This window comes from Carettochelys insculpta, chromosome 4, assembly GCF_033958435.1.
Source record: "Carettochelys insculpta isolate YL-2023 chromosome 4, ASM3395843v1, whole genome shotgun sequence".
Taxonomy (NCBI): domain Eukaryota; kingdom Metazoa; phylum Chordata; order Testudines; family Carettochelyidae; genus Carettochelys; species Carettochelys insculpta.
The window spans coordinates 123,430,130-123,452,442 of NC_134140.1; the positions used below are offsets into that span (position 1 = coordinate 123,430,130).

Consider the following 22,313-nt stretch of genomic DNA (forward strand, 5'->3'; position numbering starts at 1 on the left):
CACTTTCGAAAGTGCGCGGCTCGGAGCGACTACATGGGGCTCCTTTTCGAAAGGACCCTGCACCTTTCAAAACCCCTTATCCCGATCACTGGAAGCGTTTTAATGCTAATGAGGTGCTGAATATTCAATTCAGCACCTCATTAGTAATCTTCAAAATATGGCTATTTCGAAGATTTGTGCCTGTGCAGACACAGCTTGGGTATTCAAAAGGAAACACAGTAAGGACTGAAAAGACAAGATTAAGATCCAACTGAGGTACTGGTTTTCCATCACTGGATGAGTGAAAGTAATATAGCTCTTGACTGAAAGGTGGTACCTGCTGTGAGATGGACCCAGAGGGATGGATCAATCCAATATCTTAAAGGTGAATGTTAGTATATAGATATTCAGGCCATATGTTAAAAATTTAGATACTTTTACCACTTAATTAGTTATAGAGATATAAAAACAAAGAATTAAAATCACAGTCTCTTTGTATTTGGAACATCTCTCAATACTTTGAGGTCTTGTTCTTATGCTAAGGCCTTTGGCTAAGCAACATACGCAGAAATAATCTCCGAGAAGTACAGTCACATCCTCATACACTGGAATTAGGCATTTTGTGACGTTAGTAAGGCAATCCAGTCTATGGCCTCCAGATAAAGGGAAGAGCCTAGAAGATTTAAAGAAAACTTAGGTTTATATGCTTTCTGTCTGGCAAGGACCCACTATCAGTAGTTGGGGTTGCGAAATAATTTCTTTATTACTTTGTCATTACAATCCCTGCTGCTCTATTGTTTATCAGTAAGATCTAAGTCTGGTTCTTCATTTCTGTCAGCTGCATGAGTAATTCTACTAAGGGTAAACCAAATACAGTGATGGGATATAATTGGTTAGATAACCATGTTATAAAGTGTTAGCACTGGTTAGTTAAATTTCAGTACAAGTATAGCTGAGAATATTACTATATAAACTGTAGCAAACTGGAAGTAATTTGGGAAAAAGGAAACTGGATTCATGCTTGCTGGAAGCTAAGCCCAATAAACATTGAACTGTTTGCTTCTCCAGACTTCAGGTATTGCTGTTCTCTCTTAACATGAGAAGGACAAGTGAAGTGGGAGGGTGAAGGGATAAGCCCTCTATCAGTGAACAGATGTCCAAAATTAAAGGAATCCCAGTGGCTTCTGGACATAACTGATGCTGTTATAACCAAGAGGAGAAAAACTTCCATCTGGCCAAATAGTACCTGATACAATGCTTCCTGCTTTGGCTGGGAAGAGGGATTGGACAGCCACCAAATATTTCTGATGCCCATCCAAATACCAGTCCATGAGTAGTAAAAGGCTCAGGTAGGGTTGGCTGCTTACACCAATATGTACCATTAACAGATCTAATTGGTCAGATAACAAGGAAAGGTTGAGATCTTCAGGAGATCAAAAAGCAGAATGGTTTTGGCCAGCTGGACATGATGAGGAAGATCCAATTTGTGATATTAGTAGGATGAGAAGAAAGGTAAATCTGAAGTGGTCCATCCAAAGCAGCAGAAGCTCATCACTTTTTGAGCCTGCTTGACACAACACTGGGAAAATTTCCTTGTTGCATGTGAGGCAATGAGGTCCCAGTATGGTACACCCCACAGGATGAAGATCTCATTGTGGAAAAAATCAGGAAACTCTCATTTGTGATCTATGGAAAAATATCTATGTGCGGCCACCATATATGCTTCATTTTTAAAAAGCATAATGGCTTTAATTTAAAATAAGTATTCAGTTTGGCAAAATATTAGAGAAGTTTTATTCCATAATGAAGTTTTTGAATGAACCTTGGAATGTCTGTGTGTAAGCCAAAGCAAGAGTGTTGCAAGTCTGTCATACTAATAATTCCAGGACAGTGATATCTACTTATTTACAATAAATTACGAACATATTACCATAGTATATAGACTAGCACGGCTATCTCTCTGTTACTATATTACCAGTAGGGAATTGTTTATGTCAATACCTTAATTAATGGAGTTCTCCCAAAAAAGAATCCAAAAATGTAAGCGGTAATATCATTGCAGATAACACTTGAGCTTGGAACCAGAAACCTAAGGAATAAAATAGAAAGATTTCAGGGAGGAAAGTGACCAAAAACTGAAAGACTGAACTAGGACATTCATTGTTTAATCCCAAAAATGATAGTATACTCTTGTTTTATTCTGCAAGCATTGACACCATGCAGTAAGTTTATAGATAAGACAACCTACTTTTGCAAATTCCAGAAGTTTAGCTATACTTATTTTACTTTTATTCAACACAGCACCTAAGGTGTACAGATTTAACACCATTGACTTGGGGTACTAAATTTGCATAACAGCAGGAGGACTTTCACAACAAATCTGAACACCCGTACTACAGGTAACCAAAATAGAAACAAACACAAACAGAGTTGCAAACATGATCACATCAAGCTAAGCAACTTCCTCATTAAAAAAAATCTAAAGATGCCTATAGTTTTCAACTGGTCTCCTTTCCTTCCCCCAACAATACAGTACTTGTAAGTAGATTATGGTAGATACTATATACTACATTTCCCAGTCAGTTCTCCCCCTACTTTCTCCTGTATTTTTATTAGTCTTCCTTGTCTTCTTTTGAAAACTAAAATACACATTGACATAATAATGGACATTCAATAATGAGCCAATCAGTTTCAGTGAAAATTTAAATAGTAGTATATTGACTCAATTTTATGTATAAATAGGTCCAACTATCACCTATTGAAAAAGAACAAAAACTGATATTGCCTGATAAAGCACAAAAGCATCATCTGCTATAAAGCTTAACTTGTTCACGTGACCAGCATATATTTTAAAATGGAAATCACTTTGGAGTCATTTTAGCTGAACTTCATGTAACAGCAAAACAAAGTCTGACAAATAATATAAGATATGCTGGTTTGTGTGCTAAAGTGGTCCTTGCTGGACACTTAAAAATTTACTAATTTATTCTTGAAAATATCATAGAGAAATTGTCAAAGAAGGTTAAGAATGAAGGACTGCTTTGGAAGTGTGGTCCATTTAAAAATATTATATATATTGTTTGGGTTAAGACTTTCAATATTTGGTGCATGAAGTTAGGCTCCTAGAAAACTGGCCTATTACTATAGTGTTAAACAATCAAAAGTTCTCAATTAATTAAATGAAAGAGGCTGCACTCTTGTAACTTTGAAACTAAGTGTACTTATTTATTTTAGGACTCAGTTCAGCAAGGTATTTAAGTGTGCACCTAACATACAAATAATCCCATCTCTGGTCAACAAATTATTTAAGCAAGTGCTTAACTTTAACGACAAATCCTAATGCCTTCAATAGGACTGGAGTATATATTTAAGTGTTTCGTTGAACAGCAACGAGATTTCTCATGTGTTTACATATCTTGCTGATGGGGGACCACAGGCATCAAAATGTGGATTTAGGACTCTAGATTAGGATATTCACTTCTTAAAGATATTTAGCTAGTCCTCAAGCAGACATTTTAACCTGGGCCAAGATATTTCATAAATTTACACAAAGTGTAAACCAGAGTAAACCCATTAAAACATCACTGGACCTACTCCTGGAATTACAGTGTAACAGAGGTCCTCAGATTTGGAAGAAAAATGCAATATGCAAAGGAGTCTGGTTCTCTACTCATTTCTGATCTTTTATCTTGTTATAAAAAGTACTCCTTACAAGAGCCCTACCAATAAAACTGTAGAATGGATTACATGCTACTAGCAAGTAGATGAAGACATCTGATAATGCTTTTACAAGATTTAAGGTACACAAACTGAAATACACACATATGCGATAAAACTGCACGTCTCCTTATTACAGTCCCCTTACCAGATCATGCCTTCAAACAGATTTTGGATGACAAGATGAGACTGAGTTACAGTGATCAGCAAAGTGACATGAGTCCATGCGAACTGTTAATAGTGCAACAACACAATTAGTGAAAACACAGATCGATGCAAATAATTAAAGACTAGTGAATAGCTAAAGAAGCTGCACAGGACCTCAAAGAAAAGACCAGGGTGAGTGACAATGCAAGAGATGTATGCACAGAGTACAGTCTATAACAATTTAAATTAATTTCTGAAGTACAACAATCACAAACATGGAAAACCTCTTCAAATTTATCTATGATATGCATCTAAAAATTTGTATCCTGCAGTTTAAACACTTAATTTATAGAAACATACTTGAACAGAAATTAAACAAGAACATGATACTGTGAAACTCTGCATATACATATATTAGACAATTAAGAATTACAACACTACAATGGCAATGAAGAGTTAGCGGAAGTATCATGTTACACAGATATGGAAGTCTCATGACAAAATGTCAACCCTTTTATATATTATTGAAATTAGGTTTTTAAAGCTTGCGTTAGTAGGAATAAGAAATGTGTTACTTTTTAGAGTATAATGGTATTCTGTAAAGCACACTGTAATTCATGTCCACTAGTATAACAGCATGTATTTGTAGCATCAGTACACATGCTCCTACCACATACGTTTCAAGACAAGTTTACCAAAAGCAGCTGCTTTGAAGTTTTATTTATTGCAAAAAGCTTAATTAGAGTTGGTCATTGGCCACAGCTGGCCAAGTAAGCCTTTTTAAGGTTATGCGCTCTAGACACCTGGGATTAGCAGGCTTTGTGGTGATATTCTTCAGTTCCCTACCAGCTGCTATTTCACTTTTCCCTGGGAAAGTGACTATTTACCTCCATTTAAAGGGCTCAATATTCAAGATCTTTTTTGTGTGACTGAGCAAGTAAGTATCTGTTGTGGGATGAATGATGGTGGCTCTTTCAGTCTGGAAACTTTTGAAAATACAATCTGTGGATGTAACAAACATCTAAATTGCAGAATCCAAATAATCTCACACCCAAGAACTATGATCTCTCCCCACTTTTGTATTTAATATAAATTGCATTACTCTTCTGTTATGTTATCAGAACGAAGGCCAAAAGCAAATATTCTCCCCACAACCCCATTAAGACTGCTCCTGTCCACAGACAAATACTACAATCCTCATTCCTTACGTGCCCTATTCCATTCTGTTCATGTTCTTATATAGCCTGAAACACCAGAGCATCTGAGCACTTTCCAGAAGCTCATAAGCAATATGACTGTCACTTGTCACCTCTTGTTCTTCCTTCCTCTTTCCTAAGGGGAAGCAGTGTGAAATTATAAGTATTCCTGAAGGAGTGCATTTTGCAGTTAGAATGAAAAGTGACGAGCTTTGTGATGGTTCTTTTATCCTCTGGGAATTTATTCTTCATTCTTGGCCCTCTCCAGAGAAAGCTCTGTTTCCTGTGCTTTACCCTTTCAGCAGACAGTTCTATTATGCCAGAGAAAACAAAGTTGCTGACTGACTGCAGTCCTGGTCCTGGAACTTTTCCAATTGTTTAGGGAGTTTGGGCCCAAACAACTGAGTAACTTGAAGATAAGGACAGGTTTTCCTAAATACTATTTCTAAGCTTCCCTGTCTGACAGAGATGGAAATTAGATTATTTTCAAGAATGGTTTAACAGCTCAGTGGGTTTGTTTTCGTTTTCAAAACCAGCCCATTGGGTATACAGAAGGGAAAGTTACTCACCCTGTGCAGTAACTGAAGTTCTTCAAGGTGTTGTCCCCATGAGTGCTCCACCTTTAGGTGCACCAGCACCACTGCGCCTACTGGTCAGAGATTTGTTGGTAGCAGTGCCCCCCAACCACCACCAGTTGGCCACACACACAGGGCACAGGCATGAGGTGCCTAGAGCCTCTACTGCGCATGTATGGCCAGCTGCCTCCTTAGTGCTTCTCTGATCTGGAACCAAAAGAAGGAATCCAAAGCAGAGGAGAGGAGGGTGGGTTGTGGATTGTCCAAAGAGACAATATCTCAAAGAACTCCAGCTACTGTACAGGTTGAGTAAACTTATCTTCTTCTTTGAAGGTCCCCCCGGGTGCTCCACCTTTAGGTGACTACGAAGCAGTGCCACTGCTTGGACGTGGACCCTTCAGATAGTAAATCGACTGATGAGAGTACAGATCGGCCAAATGCAATGTGTGTGTCAACAAAGGTTTGTATAGCATAATGCTGAGTAGAATGAGTGAGCAGATGCCCATGTAGCTGCTCTACAAATGTCATCAGTGGACACACCTTGGAGAAAGGCTGCAGAGGCAGCCATTGCCCATGTGGAATGGGCACACATGCCTGCCAGTGGATTCTCTGTTGAACTTTTTGTAAGCGAGTCTTACACAGCCTGAGATCCACTTGGCCAGCCCTTTGCTTGGAGAGAGGCATGCCACAAGATCTTTCAGCCACTGAGGTGAAGAGTCAGGTTGTCTTGTAGAATGGCTGTGTTCTCTGTAGGTAAAAGGCCAAGGCCTGGTGGACATTGAGAGTATGCAGGGCTCTATCCCTGTCACCAGTACGAGGTTTAGGGAAGAAGACTGGAAAGTTATACCAGATCATTGCAGTGGAAAGCAGTAAGTACTCCACTGAGGAATTTAGGGTGGGTGCAGAGAATGACTTTGTCTTTGTAAAAGATTGTATATGGTGGCTCCAACATAAGTGCACCAAGCTCTCTTACCCTTTGTACTGAGGTAATCCCCATGAGAAAAGCCACCTTCATTGACAAGTGGAATAAGGAGCATGTGTGGCTAGTGGCTCAAAGGATTTTCTTGTTAAGACCCTGAGGACCAAGTTAAGGTCCCATGTGGGTGTCAGTTCTTTAATTGGCAGGAACGTGTTGTGGAGGCCCTGGAGCGCTTTACAGTGATCTCATTTACTGTCTAGTATTGTTTCAATAAAAGTGTGAAGTTGGTCGAAAACGTAGTGTGTATATCTTGCAAGCAATGCCACATTGTTAGTGATGTGGAACTGCAGGTTGGTCGATGAGTAGGACTTTTTCCCCATGGTTTCCAGCCTTTTCCAATCTCTGACCCCAGGGGTAAATCTCATTCTGCTGTCTACCCCTCTGGTTTACCACTTCTACTATTAGTAAGTTCGAAGATGGGTGGGAGAAGAGGAACTCAGCACCCTTTGGGACCACATAATATTTTCAATCTAGCCTCTTTGACGTAGGTGAAATGGATGCTGGGGTATTCCACAGAAGTCTAGCTGGGTCCAGGAAGGCTTCATTAATCGGTATTAGCAGCCTATTTTGTGTGGACAAATGTAGGATATTAGTTTATGTTGTTTATCCACAGGAGTCGAAAAGGATATCTCCAGTTTATCTGAGACCCTCCTAAAGAGGTCTTGGAATGACCTGGGATCATCACCCCAGAGGGAGGTGGGTTGTTGAATGATGTACTCTGTGGAGGAGGATGGAGAAAATTGTGGTGGCAATGGAAAATGTTCATCTCCCTTTGTATATTTGCCACAGTCATTGGTCTCTGAGACATCGGACATGTTCGGTGATTGTACGCTACGGGGGTCAAGGTCTATTCAGCAGCAGAGGCTGAGGTAACAGCTCAGGAGGGGGCTGCTAATGGAAAGCTGCCCATGGAGACTAGTATGGCCAAATGGGTGGCATGAGCGGTGGCACCCACTACTGTTGCCATTGCTGCAGCTGTAACAATTTAGGTGTAGATGATTTGTTTACTGTTTTCTGAGATAAAAATTTCATTGTCCAAATCAGAGGATCTTATTGACATGGAGGCTGGAGTGGCCAATCAAGAGAACTTCAAGCTGGGCAGGGAGCTGTCAGTGCAAAATAACAGGGTGCTCGGTACTAAAACAACGGAAAGCTCCCCACCGGTGCTGTCAGTGCCAGCAGAACGGAAAATGCTGGAGCTGTATTTAGCACTTTGGTGTGGTTCTCCGGTGCCGGCTTGTCAGTGATTGGGGGAGCATTAACAGCTGATGGTGCCTGCACACCGTGTGCAGAAGCCAGCACCCGCCATTTTCCTGTCAGCTTTCTCCTCCATGCTGGAGTTGTGGCTGTATCAAGGAGCCCAACCGCTTTGTCAGTTGAGGAGGGGTACACTCTCTCCTTGTGCTCCTGGCCAGTATGGCTCTTAGATGGAGCAATATTAGCTGCCCCCTTAGAAGTAGTTATGGCGGCAGCACAGTGCTTTGATGTGGTTGCCTCGTTTGTTGGGGAAACTGATCTTGATAAAGCATGCAACCTCCTCCTGACCAAAGGGGATTTCCCCTTATCTCGTGAGCTGGCATGTGTAAGAGCCCTGTCAGCAGGTTCAACCCCATCTGGACTGTGACTGAGGAAGGAGGGTCTGCAGGTTTAAGCACATGCTCCATTTCCCAAATGTGGAGCTGCTGCTGTCTGGCTTTCCTTGATCTTTTTGTAAGTTTCTTACAGTGTAAGCAATTGTTGGTGTCCTGCTGCTGTCACAGGCAGCAGACACAGGAAGAGTGGCCATTTGCCACAGAGGCAGACAGACTGCAAGTTAAACATTTCTTTAAACCCAGAGAACCGGGCATGCCGAGATGAAACTGAGTAGGCTGAGCTCTGCTGTGGAGCAGAGCCATTGCAAGCAGCTAAAGCTGCCGGAGAAAAGCAACAACTCTGACTTTTCTCATGCTGTTGCTTTTTTTATTTCCCCCCAGAGGTGTCTAGTATTAAAAAAGGTAATTTGTTAGGTTTTATATAATCACTGAGTGAATATACATGAGGGGACTGCTCTGTCTGCAACCAAAGCCAGCAGTGGTCAGAGAAGAACTGAGGAGGTGGCTGGCCATCCATGCGCAGTAGATGCTCCAGCCATCTCACTCCTGTGCCCTGCCAGCTGCATGGGTGGTGGGGGGAGGAACGGGCACTGCTACCGACCAATCTCTGACTAGTAAGCGCAGCAACACTGGCACACCTAAATGTGGAGCACCCATGGGGACTCTCAGAGAAGAAGATAACTTCTAATATTGTTTATTGTATCTCTGCCTCAGACACTCAGTATAGGTGAATCAGAGGCGGAAATAAGAATGTTGTTTCATTTTTTATTTATTTTTTTTCAAAGTAATGACAACCTAGTTTGGCAGGACATACCCACAGCACAGCAATAATCTTCCAGGCAATGATTTGAGCTAAGCTTTCCTCATGGCAACACTGCCCTTTGACTAGACCACAGGCACATTGCTAAAAGCTCCTAGAGTGGCATGAACTGCCTTCCATTATAATCCACAGATCTCACAGCTTTTGGAGCGAAGAATAACCATGTAACCATGTTGTTCTTCCATGTTTTACTTAGTAACCCATTTTTATTTTTAAAAATCTGTCATTAAAGGGGAATAAATCAAACTTCATATCATCAATGCACCACATATTACAGCCTTGTATTTGCTCTGAGGCCATATATCGCAATATACATTAAGGTGGAGAAACAGAAAGGTCCTTAATTCAACCCCACAAACATAGCTGCTTCACACAATTACTATGAGTGTACTAGACAAAGTTTTTTTTTTTAATCCAACTTTCACGCAGTACTACAAGACACACATTTTAACATAGCTGGTGATGTCTATAACCAAGTGAGCGACTATAAAAAGTGGTTAATACACACCATGTAAAACTGCAGACGATAATGTCTCTTCACTAAGCTCAGTACAAACATGCAAAAACCTGTAGAATTAAGAAAAAAAGTGAAGGTTTGTACAATCTTATATTCTAATTACATTGAATAAACAGAACCTTGATATACAGTGATTAATTTCATTTGAAGAAGCTTATTCTTCCATCGGTTTTAATTTAAAAGATTTCAGTCTATTTAGTAAATGATATACTGAGATTTAATTCCACTGGCATTGAAGTATTAGTTATTTCATGTCCACTTTGTTACTGTCAGTTAACAGCAAAAACCAATAATTTTACATTATTAATACATTATCTTTAAAATCTACTCCTTCAAAACAAGTGACAGCTGTCTTCTTCTGATGTTAAGTTAATTGGAGCCAATTTAAAGAAGAATTCCAGTTTTGGGGTCCTTCACCCAAGAGACTTAGTGCTATATGTGTATGAAACAAATATTTATTTATTTATTTATTTATTTACAAAATAACCTCACCATCAACCCATGACCAAGAAATGAGAAATACAAGGACTTGGCTTGATGTTCAGCAGAATATGACATTCCTGTGGTCCTAACCAGTAGGAGCAGTGTTTAGGCAGAGCTCATAAGGCCTTAGTTCCTTACAAGGGCATGTAGCTGGCCCACGGGCCTTCATACAGCTCATAGCTTGAGGATATTAAAGAAAAAAGGAGTAGTGGATGAAAACCATGAGTCACAATTATTCTGTCTCTCAGGCAATCTACTGAGTAACTCATGAGTGGGTCAATTTTCAACTTCGGACAAGATTAACAGAGAGGTTCCACCAGGTTCTTTATTAAGACTAAGACTGCTTAATGTACTTATAAACTACCTGAAACACTGAAAAGAAAAATGAAATGGCAAAACAGCTGTCAAAATAAGGCAAGATGAGAGGCAACTATCATGCTTCAGAGAAACCCAACAGGCTGACAGGCAACACGATACCAGATAATATTTAATGTTGATATATTGAGGCTCACAAAAAAAATCACAGAAATATAGGACTGGAGGGGATCTCAAGAAGTCATCTAACCTAGTCCCCTGCATTTAAGGCAGTACTAACTATTATTTAGACCATCCCTGAGTGGTGTTTGTGTAACCTGCTCTTAAATATCTCCAGTGACAGAGACTCCACAGCCTCCCAAAGCAGTTTATTCCAGTGCTTAAACCACCTTAACAGGCAGGAAGTTTTTCCTAATATACAACATAAAATGCCCTTGCTGCAGTTTAAAGCCATTGCTTCTTGTCCCACAGATAAAATAAAAGTAACAGTAAGAACTATTCATAAAACTTACTTCACGTAACTGCTCAGAAATGACTCTTCCTGGGGGCAGGTTAACCTATACATGCCAAATTAGGGTTACTTGCTTCTTTTTTCAAGATACAAATAGGACTAGCCCATAGTAGTACTATACATATAGTAATTAGTCAAGTTACTGAACTAGGCAGATCACTAGCATGGTTGGTTACTGCAGCGTCTATGTTCCTGACAGCAAAATTAGAAGATGATGGCATTCCACAAAGAACTGCACAATTGAAACTAAATCAAAACTTTTGGCGATATACAAGTCAAAACAGAACCCTACCTTCACACCCAGTATTAGGTGTCTCACATCTGTTTATGTGCTTAGAAAGCTGTAACACACACTCGATTCAGACAGTTTCAACTATCACTAGGCCCCAACAGTAGTTAGTCAACCAGGAAAACATATAAGGCATGCAGTCTGACACCTCCAGCAATAATGACATACGTTCATTCTAGGTAAGCCTTATTCCCTTTCTCCCACTATCTTCTGCCTCCCCAGCAACCAGCTTTTACACAGCAACCACCTTCTGAAATTTCATGGAATATGAAGCTTTATATTCAACTGGCAAAATTGATAGACACCTAGTTTTTTTTGGCAAGGGAGACAGAAAGTAATGGAATGTGAAGGAAATCAAGTGCATTTTTGAACTTCAAACAAATATGTAAAAGTATGCACACCACTGAATAACAATACATTAACCATTGATGGAATTAGGAATTGTTTATCAAACTCACCTGTCAAATACAGCGTAAAAGAAATAAACCTGTGGTAGCGAATTAGAAATTGAAGTTGCTCTCTTCTCTGAACGAACATAGCAAAATAATCTGCCACAGTTTCGCCATAAAAGAAATAGTTCACGCACAACAAAAAATACCTATAACATATACAACAGATATTAGTTATTTTTCTGGATATTAAAATATACCTCTTGTACTGTTAGAGTCTTTCAACAAAAGAAAAGGATCAAAATACGAACTGAGACAAATAATATTGACATTAATGTGCAAATGAAATGCAAACAAAAATTCAATACTTAGAAGTCAGGACTGGAAAAAAGCATTCAAAAAACAAACAAACCATCACAGTTTTTCACTTTTACTTCAGTGTCATTAAACAAATTTTAGCTGCACTTCAGAGCAGGACACACAACAGTAAAATATTTTCATTTTGAAGGCTGAGTCCTCCATACACACACAGTCTCACAATGATATTTTATGGAAATTGCAAGAAAGTGCAATACTGATAATTGGCACTGCCTTTTTATCAGCTATGGCAAAAAAAAAAAAAAAAAAGTTCCCATATGCTGTATAGCACATATAGTTTGCTAACATTCTTCACATAACTTTTCAAAGACAACTTGTCAGCTCTGGCAAATAAAAAAGGAAGTTAACTGTAGTTTGAAACTATGAAAAAATTAGTAAGCTTGGCTTTTGCAATATGGGCAGATAATTTCTGAGCAGCTGGACTATGGATGTGTTTACATTTTGAGCTGTAGGTGCAATTTCTGGCTCTGATTATGTGGTTCTTTCAGGCCTTAATCTCAACAGTGTTCCTGCAAATTAGAATTTACACTTCCACCCCAAAAATGTAAACACACGACAGAGAGGTCATCCCTGTCCCTTCCTCCCATCCCTTCTTGTCTTGTTTTCTCAGCTATCACCCCACCCAGAGACAATAACAAAGAAGCTCTAAGAGAACTAGTTAAGGTGGTGTATGGCTAATGTTTTGACTTAGCCTTACCCCTGTGGGTCTTACCCATGAAAGCTCATGACCTAATATATTTGTTAATCTATAAGGTTCTACAGGACTTATTTGTAAAAGCTATAGACTGACACAGCTACCTCTCTGAGACTACCTAACATACCTAACAGTGGAAAGTTGGTGTGTGTGATTCTGTGCAGATCCTAACTACACCACAGTTTAATATGTAATCAATCTCTTCCATCCATAGAATTCCACTGTAAGATTGAAAACCAGGAGATACCCAGCTTCTCTTAAGTTATTCTTTGAGATGTGTTGCTCATAACAATTCCAGTTAGGTGTGTGTGCATGCTGGGTGCAGCTGTCATAAGTTTTTCCCTAGAAACTGCCCATCAGGCCAGCTGTGGAGCCTGCTGGAGAGACGCCAATATGGCACTTTATACAGGATCTTACCTATCCGACCCCCTCTACTTCAGTTCCTACTTGGCAGCCAATCCAAGTAAAGCCAAAATCAATAAAGGAAATACCTTTTCAAACAATATGAAATTGAACTGCTGAACCTATTGCCACAGACAGTGTTTAAGGCCAAGAACTTAATATTTATTAGGGGACTAGATATTATAATACGTAAAGAAAATTCAGAGACATAATTAACAATAAATTTTGGAAGAAGACATTAAAAATTTTGTTTTTCAAAGCTTATACCAAGCTGTAACTTTAATCAAGATGTGAGCACGTGGGGGAAGATTATGTCCTATCTTTCAAATGTCAGGTTCTTATGTCTGCCTCTGAATCATCTGATACTGGCCAGTGTCACAGACTAAACACTGGATTAGATGGACTCTGAGTATGATCCAGCCTCGCAACTGCTATGAATTAGAGCTAATTGGCTGAGACTGTTAGGAAGATGTGATGCTGATTAAAGGGAGGAAAAACACAGACAAAATTACAGAACTGGAATCTTCCCTTTCAACCGTCCCTGGCTGTTAGCACAGTAAGTTAGATCTGAAGTTGCTGTCAAAGAGTCAAACAGTAGCAGTTGTTAAGGGTGCTTTTTTCTTCTCACACATCATATTTGGCATGGAGGGTTTGGTTTTTTTTTTTTTTTTGGAAGCTGAACTCGATATTCTGTATTTTGTCACCTACAGATTAGATTATTTCACTGTGCTTTATTCTTGAACTACAAATACATGAAGACCATTCAAACCTCAGATAGTGCAGAAATGTGACTTCCCACTTCATAGCATTTCTCACTTTTTTTGCATGCATCTTGAAGAACAACTGAAAGCCAGGGCAATATCAAAGCCAACCTTAAGATTTTTGGTGCCCTGTTCAACCTGAGCACCAGCATTCTCCATCCCCAAGGGGTCACTCCATGGGATAGGGCTGTGCTAGGAGCTAGTGGGAGGACAGAGGACAGGGAAGCTCTTGGGGCAGCCAGTAAACTGAGTAGTACAGCCATCTGGAACTATGCACCAAGAGATGGAGCAGGTGGAAGAGGGAAAGTGAAGGACTGGGGCCGGGAGTCCAAAGCCTGGGGACTGGGGCCAGAAGAGAAATGCTGGGGGGGAGGGGCAGGGTATGGTGTCCAACTGCGCTAGAAGGCATAGCAGGGGGCAGGGAGGGCTGAAGGACTAGATCTGACAGGTCCAGGAAGTGGAGTAGGGTGCAGGGGCTGCCCGAGCCAGTGCTGTCCACAGCCAGTGGTGACCCTAGGCATATGCAGCACTTGGCACTGGTGCCCCAAATTCAGTGGTACCCTATTCAGCTACATACTCCGTACCTGTCAAAGGCCAGCACTGATACTGATTAAGACTAATGCTGTGTCCATCTGAGGGACAAACAAATATTCAAGGGACTATAATAAGTTCTTTGGATTTAATTCTCTAGCCCATTCCCCACCATTTGGGCCAGGAAGCAGAAATCACCTGCAAGTCGTTTGCTAGGAATCCCAAGTACTCTAACCTTTGCTGGGGCTGAAAACTGGGCTGTCGTAACTCATTTGCAGTTCTGTTTCTCCCCTTTCCCTTCCTTCCTTGCTTTGGGTAGTTGTGCAGGACAGCTGCCTTTTAAGTGGTTCCCTACACTCACATGGAGAGTAGAGAAGCAGGCATTGCAGCAGTCAGAACTACTATTTCTTCACTGTGATGCATTAACCAATCAGTGGGTCGCTGGTGAGTAGCTGACTCAGAGGACTGAATGCAGCTACTTACAGTAAGTACACGTGAGTTGCTTTTGTGACCACAGGGAAAGTAGTGGGAGGAAAGGTGGGAAAGAATGCCTCCCATCCATCTCCACATAGTAAAGAGACAAATTTCTTCAGTTTAAAAGGCTGCATAGTGAGGGTCAGGGTAGCATTGCCTGTAAGCGGAGTGCTTGGGCAGCCATGCAGGAGAGCGAAAATGCTGCCAAGCTGATTAGCAGAGCACCCAGAGCCAGAAGTGTTTTTATTGGTGGTACACATCTGCAAATCCCATGGTGCACATAAAATTTAATCTACACCTGGAAGGAAAAAGTTAGGGAACATTGATCGGGGACATTTATAAACAAAGTTTAATACAGCCACCTTTCATGGTTGCAAATGACCCCTCGGGTCACAAGATGCACAGCCAAATTTAGGCCTACAGTAACCCCTCAGACCACATGCAGCAGCCTGCCTCTTGCTGTAAGCAGCAGGTCCCACAGCCTGATTCCTGTCTTTCCTCGATTTGTCTGAAAATTTGAGTTATGCAGGGGATTGCAGGAACACAAGCCCTGCATAAGTCAAGGGTTTACTGTATAAAGACTGTCAGGGTTGAGACTACTTAAAAGCCTTTATTTCATTCCATCTAAGATATCAGCTAGGTTAACAGACCCTCATTTTACTTAGAAGGGGAAATAGTAACAGGCTAGCTTAGCAAGGTTATTGACCTTGAAATCTGCTAGTCCTCTATAGCTCAGTTTTCAAACCCACATGACATCGGTTTACAGTGGCCAGGGCTGAATAGGGGATTCAAGGTTATTTACCCTTAAAGGGGGTAAAAGGAAACTGAATGAAGGCTAAACCACACTTTACCCTGCGTGTAATTCTTGCCTGTTACTTACCAGCTTAGGGATCTAAACCAGGGTAATTCATATGAATGATAGACTCTGTAGCCTATAGTAATGATTTCGTGGAAACATTTTACTTGAATGCTCAAGACCTGAAATTAAGATAGAAAGAATAATTTTGTAGATGCACGCTTCCCAAGAGGCACTAACAGTATGAATATCTGCATTAGATAAGTCTGTTGCATTGTCTCACATAAGCAATTTGGATAACTTCAAAAGGGAGTACAGGGTCATACATTTTGTTGTGAGCAAACAAACAATATGAGGTATACTATAAAATGAAACACTGGGGGATGATTTTAGTAGTTTTATCATGAAGTCCATGGAGGCTATCAAAATTTTTAGGAAAAAGAGGTTTTTAGAAAAAAAAAGATTTGATAAAACACACTCACAAATAGTAAGCCAGAATTCTTCCTTTAGGAATAGGGCTGTCAACACTTTTTAACCAAATTTAATTTTGCTTGTAAGAGGGAGATTTTTAAAGGCTCCAAAAAAAAAAAAAAAAAATTAGGTGCTCATTTCCCAGTGAACATCAATAGGCGTTGGACACTGATGTCCCATACTACACAATTAATATGCTATCCTATCTCACCAGCTAGCATCCCCAAAGCAAATTCCTACCAGAGTTACACCTGTGTCCTTACTAGTTCTGCATCCACCCATGTGCATCTGAGGTTATATCTTCTTTATGCAGAGGGATTGAGGGGCACTGTTTTTCCCAGCCAATTGCTTCAATTGCAGGAGAACTTCTCTGTCCCAGAGGAAAACACTGGGGTAGGGTTATATTGTAGCCCTATCTCGAAATAACTGCATTGTGCAAATTGCATAAGTTATTTCAAGAGAACTTATTTTGAGCCTGGTGCAGGCTACGCTGCATCAGAGTTTGAAATAAGTGCTTATTTCAAATTTCCTGCCAGCCCTCATCATACAAGGAACAGTGGGTAAAAAAATACAGCTCTCAAAATAGCCTTGCTATTTCAATCACAGTGTTTAGCCACAGGGTTTCTATTTCAGGATACAACTGTACCACAAAATAGAAACCATAGAGTAGCCTTAGTCTGGAAGTCTATCAGCATTTAAAGTGATTTTGTCTGCATCCTTGTTGCAAAGTAGGAGACTTCCAGACAGAGTTAAAAGCGAGCACCAGCTGTAACCAATGCCCACAGACAGATAATACAGCCCAGGCTTAAAGCATCTCCAAATCCAGGTCAAAAGTAATTCTGCCAAGATTTAAATATTTCTCTCTCTTCTGTGGTGGAAATAAAATTGTCAAGTCTTTCCATTGCATGATCCATTTTCTTTATAAAGCAGGCTGTAGGATATGTAGTCAATCAAATGTAATATCCCTAGATACATTATAAAACTCCAAAATCTGAGCCTTGCTGTGGGAATAAAATGGGAATAAGTTCATACTGTTACTTCTTACTTCAACGCTTGAAAATTAAGCCTGTATCATGCATGCCCTAAAAGGTAAATGTAACAAACCATTTGGCAAAACAATCAGGCATTTTTTGTTCTTCATAACCCTGCCAGAAGACAGTGTGAACACTCAAAAGAAGAAATCAACACATATGCAAAGACATTACCATAGTCAAAATAGATATCACAAGAACGATATTCTCCCTTTATTAAAAGAATGAATTACAGAGGTTACAGATTCCCCTCTTCTAGAAACTAGGGAAAAAATAAGTACAAGATTAGGATTGTCAAACAGTTAAAAAATTGTGATGCATTATGTGATTTAATTGTGCTTAACTACACAATTAATTGCACTGTTAAACAATAATGGAAAACCATTAAAATATTTTGGATGCTTTCTACATTTTCAAATATTCTGATTCAATTTCAACACAATACAGAGTGTACAGTGCTCACTTTATTTTAATTACAAAAATTTGCATTGTAAAACATAATAGTATTTTTTTCAATTCACTTCATACAATTGACCTTATAAATGTAGGCTTACGTACAAAAAACTGTGTTCAAAACCAAAATAATATAAAAATTTAGAGCCTAGAAAGTCTACTCACTTTTACTTCTTATATAGGCAATCACTTTTTTGTTTACATTTACAAAAGCTAATGCTGCCTACTTCTTGTTTACAATGCTGAATGCAGGTTCTGGTAGATAATGATCCAAAGCAGTGCACACCAGCACATACTCACTTTCATCATCTGAATGATGATTTTCCTTTTTCATGATTTGGGGTCTGTAGCTTTTGCATCAGCATGTTGCTCTGTTAAGACTCCTCGAAGCATGGTCCACACTTCATCCCTCTCAGATTTTGAAATGCACTTCAAATTCTTAGAACCTGGGTCAAGTGCTGTAGCTATCGTTAGAAATTTCACATGGGTACCTTCTTTGCATTTTGTCAAATCTAAAGTGAAAGTGACCTTAAAATGAACAGCATGTGCTGGCAGACAGCTGTAACATGAAATAAATGGCAGAATGCAAGTAAAACAGAGCAGGAAACATACAATTCTCACCCAAGAAGTTCAGTCACAAATTTAATAAGTGCATTATTTTTAACAGGATCATTAGTATGTCCTCTGCAATGGTGGCAAAAACACAAAGAGGCATATATGAATGTTTAGCACATCTGGCATGTTAATATCTTGCAATGGCAGCTATAGTTAATGCCTGATCTCACTTTCAGGTGTGTCAAGGTTGTTCCCCACTCTGACACTCAGAGTGCAGACAATGGGTAATAGCTTTGACACAGTGGCAATGTTGGTGTAATCATTCTGAAACAGGAACACAGACCTAAAAATTTTGACAAACTTTTTTCACATTTTTGCTGTTTGGAAATTTGGTTGGTTTTTTTTTGGTTTTTTTCCTGTTGTTGCCAGAGTGGGGAAAGATGCACAGAAGTTTCAAAATGCAAAGCCAGAGAGTCCAAAGCAATCTTTTTTTTCCCCCTGAGCTTTCAAGACAACTGGATAGCTAGGTTAGAATGGGGGAGGGAAGCAGCCTGGTGTATGAAATTACAGTGGGGCCCATTAGCTCAGGAGCAGTCAACCCTCCCAAAGCAGTCCAGATGGACCAAGCAGCAAGGCAAAGGCAACCTCAGGTCACAGTAAGATGTCCACCTCTGGGGAAGACTTGTACAATAAGGAGGGACAGAGGAATGTCCTTGGTGAGTCCAGGGAGAAATAACCTTGCGGGGGGCAGGAGCAGAGGGCCCCTTCCCTATCACTGTCTTCAAGGTGGGAGGATTACCTTACTCTAACAGAGGAGATGGAGTTCTTCCTACACATGAGTCATGCAGAAGTAGAGATGAGGTGCTCAGAAGTGGAAGCCATAGTGAGGTTTGCAGAGGCAGAGGTAAGGAACGTGGAGGTGGAACTAGCAGCAAAGCAGGTAGAAACTGAACTGGAGAAGGCTAAAAAGCAAGAGACTGCAACTACACCAACTAATCACCCTACTCCATCTCATGCTCCCCAATACAAGAAATACCCAGTGTAGAAGGTAGGAGATGATTTAGAGCCTCTCTTAGTGAATTCTGAAATAGATTGTCTTGGGTACAATATCCCAAAACACAGTATATGATGGAGCTGAGACCACAAGTCAGTGGAGCCATAGCACAAGTGGAAGCTGAAATGCCTGGGGAAACTATGAATAATTATGAACTCTTTAGACAAGATTTAGGATGGGGCTCACCATAGAACATGCTGTTTCTGAGCCCTAAGGTGGAAACCAGATGTGTCATTGCCACCACATGCCTATCAGATAACAAGATAGTTTTGGTTTTAAATTCAGTTACATAACAAAAAACAAACCAAAAAAAAAAAAAAAATCTACTTTTGGGAATTGCACTATAGTAAATATATGAGGTGAACTAAAAACACTATTTCTTGGGTTTATCATTTTCATGGTCCAAATATTTGTAATCAAAAATAATAATATAAAGTGAACACTATACTCTTTTTATCCAGTGTTATAATAGAAATCAATATGCTTAAGGAGGAGAAAAGACATCCAAAATATTTAATATATTTCAATTTGGATTCACTGCTCAACAGTGTAATCAAAACCACAATTAAGCGTGATTAATATTTTAATTGCAATCGTTTTTGAGCTAATCGCGTGAGCTACCTGCAATTAATTCACAGTCCTAGCAAACACAGTATACGATAATAGTAATAAAACAACATTCATAAGCTCCAGTGGAGGATGGCTTAAATATGAAACAAACTGCTCACCAATTTGAAAGTGTTAATTTGCCTTCATATTGATTTTATGTACTCTAATGAATGAAGAGGGTGAATAAGTCAGACACAGGAAAATGTTTTTAAAAAACTTACAAGAAGCATCAGCATAAATGATCCCAGATAGATGATTAGGAAAAATAATGAAATCATAGCTAATGTTAAAATTCCACGAATCCACCAGTTTTTCCACCTATCAATAAAATAGTACAGTTAACACTCTTCACAGTAGCAAATTTCTTTTATAGTAGTGTTTCCTTTAGTAACTGAATAATTAACAAGGCAATTTACCAATTGTAGCAACATACGTAGCATGATTACTGCCAACAGCTTTGAAGTAGTGCAGCCATCACTTGCTGGGTGAGGTACAAGGAGCCCATAGTGATAGTCAGGACAAGACTTGTTCAAAGGCCTTGGTTCCTCAAGATGTTTACTAGCTAGCTAACCCCAAATCTAAGAGTGATAGTATTCTGGTCCTGTTCATTCTGTGAGGGAAGTGAACTGAAATTAGCATTCTGCTCTCAGAAGTGCTCAGTTCGGGCCTACATTTCAGAGAGAAAGCTTTCGGTAACTTCTGCTTAACAAGAAGCAGACAAGCCAACAAGGTGTGAGCATGTGACAAACTAGCAATGAGTTAATGAAAAATGAAGTTATAATATAGAAGGCAAAAAATAATCTGGTGAGGTCTCATTTCTGAATAAGGATCCTTGAATTTCATCATAGTGGAACAAAAGCATCTTTGCACCTCTCTCTCCAACTCCTACTAGAACGAACTTGAGAAAAGTAGCCAATTCAACACATGACTTTTTAAGGCTAACATTGTTTCTAAGTGCGTCTATATGAAATGAAATCACAACTAACATTAAAATTATCTTCTTCACACACTTCTGTCTTCCTGACATGTTTCTTGGTTACTAGCTTGCTGCACATCCTGCGTAAATGACAACAGGACTGTTAGTGACGGGCAATCACTGGTAGTGCAGGGTTCTAGTGTAAAAAGTACTTTACTTGTGAAGGCATTGCAGAAGCAAAGACGACTTGGATTTCTACTCAGTTTGCCTCCACTTACGGCCATAGAGGAGACTCATTCTCTCTTTCGCTGTACGGTATAAGTACCACTACATGGGACAGTGAACCACACCCCTAGGTGTGTGCGTTACATATACACAACTTTTCTGTGCTTAACTTGATGGTTACTCTTTGGCTACAGCTATCTGAGGGGGAAGAGAGTGGGGGAAACAAAATGAAAAGTACTAATGCAAAAAGAAAGGTAAGTAGAAAAGGGACAAATTGGATGGCACTTAACAAATTTGGTATAATGTCCCAATAAACATTGCAACAACTAAAATTGAGTGTAAAGATGGCCCATCAACAGAAGTTAGTTTCCTTCTATTTTACTCAACATCACATAGTTCAATTAAAAAAGGGTGGAGAAAAAGCTGGCAAATACCCCAAATACTTTAAATAAATAAATAAATAAATAAATAAATAGGTCCTGTAACATCAGTCCGTTTAACTACTGACTTTTGTGCTGTGCCAAGCCAGGAAACAGTGATGAACAGGAGACAGTTGTAACTTAAATGCTACCTTAATATTCAGAATGGGTGCAACTGGGCAACTTCTGGGTAGCATATTTTGAAAGAATACTAGTTGTATGAAAATTATTGCATAAGCGTGAATATAAGCCAGATACCCATAATACAAAATCCATAAGTAACTACTTATTATTGTGAAATATGTTCCCTCATTAAACCAAAAAATGACTTTTCAATTTTGTCTGTAATTATTTTTAGACAGCAGCTACTTCAATGGTCTGTCTTACCCCAATTGTGTTAAGAATCTTGTTTGACCATACCTGGAAGACAAGCCTGACAGAGCTCTCTTGAGAATTTCTGGAGTGCTGTCTTTTGATAGGGGCACTTCTGGAATATCTGAATCATTTCTGAGATCTGGATCTCCAAATTGCTCACCCAAAACCTCATCCTGTGACAAAGCATATTAAAGAATACTGTTTAACTTTCCAGGAGGTAGTACATGCTTAGTATCAAAAGATTCATTTGGCTGGCGACATGGATAAACTTGCTTCTAAGAAAAAATATATATAACAGATCAGCAAGATTACAGACTTTTAGGCAGATTGAAGTTTATCTTACGAACTAGGTACTTTTATATAGTTCATAAGAACGTAAATTATTCACTTGCTGTGATGGTACCTGCTACCTTCAAATATTCTCACACTCAATGTTTATTCTCTGTACCTATAAATATTTAAGACACATCTATATAGAGAAAGTTCTACAGTCAAATTCTCCAGCAGTGACCAATAATCAGGTTCTTTAAAGATGACAGTGGTAGCCTTCTGTCAACAACATTCTTCCCAAAATAAATCAGGAACAGCAATAGTTTATTTATTTTCACTTACATACTATGAAAACACCCACATATTTGTCCAAGGCTCTAAGGAACAAGG

General features: G+C 39.5%; 1 protein-coding gene across 1 annotated transcript in view; it reads right to left on the minus strand.

Annotated features, from left to right (window-relative positions):
- CDS1 (CDP-diacylglycerol synthase 1) overlaps nucleotides 1-21,824 on the minus strand; it is a 34,034-nt gene extending 12,210 nt beyond the window's left edge. The window contains exons 1-7 of the mRNA XM_074992008.1: nucleotides 21,699-21,824; nucleotides 19,940-20,036; nucleotides 15,630-15,727; nucleotides 11,579-11,718; nucleotides 9,514-9,572; nucleotides 3,845-3,927; nucleotides 1,981-2,068 (exon numbers count right to left, since the gene is read on the minus strand). Of these exons, the coding sequence (XP_074848109.1) occupies nucleotides 1,981-2,068; nucleotides 3,845-3,927; nucleotides 9,514-9,572; nucleotides 11,579-11,718; nucleotides 15,630-15,727; nucleotides 19,940-19,996 (525 nt within the window). The 5' untranslated portion in view covers nucleotides 19,997-20,036; nucleotides 21,699-21,824. The remainder of the gene's footprint in view (nucleotides 1-1,980; nucleotides 2,069-3,844; nucleotides 3,928-9,513; nucleotides 9,573-11,578; nucleotides 11,719-15,629; nucleotides 15,728-19,939; nucleotides 20,037-21,698) is intronic.
- Between the last annotated feature and the right edge of the window lie 489 nt (nucleotides 21,825-22,313).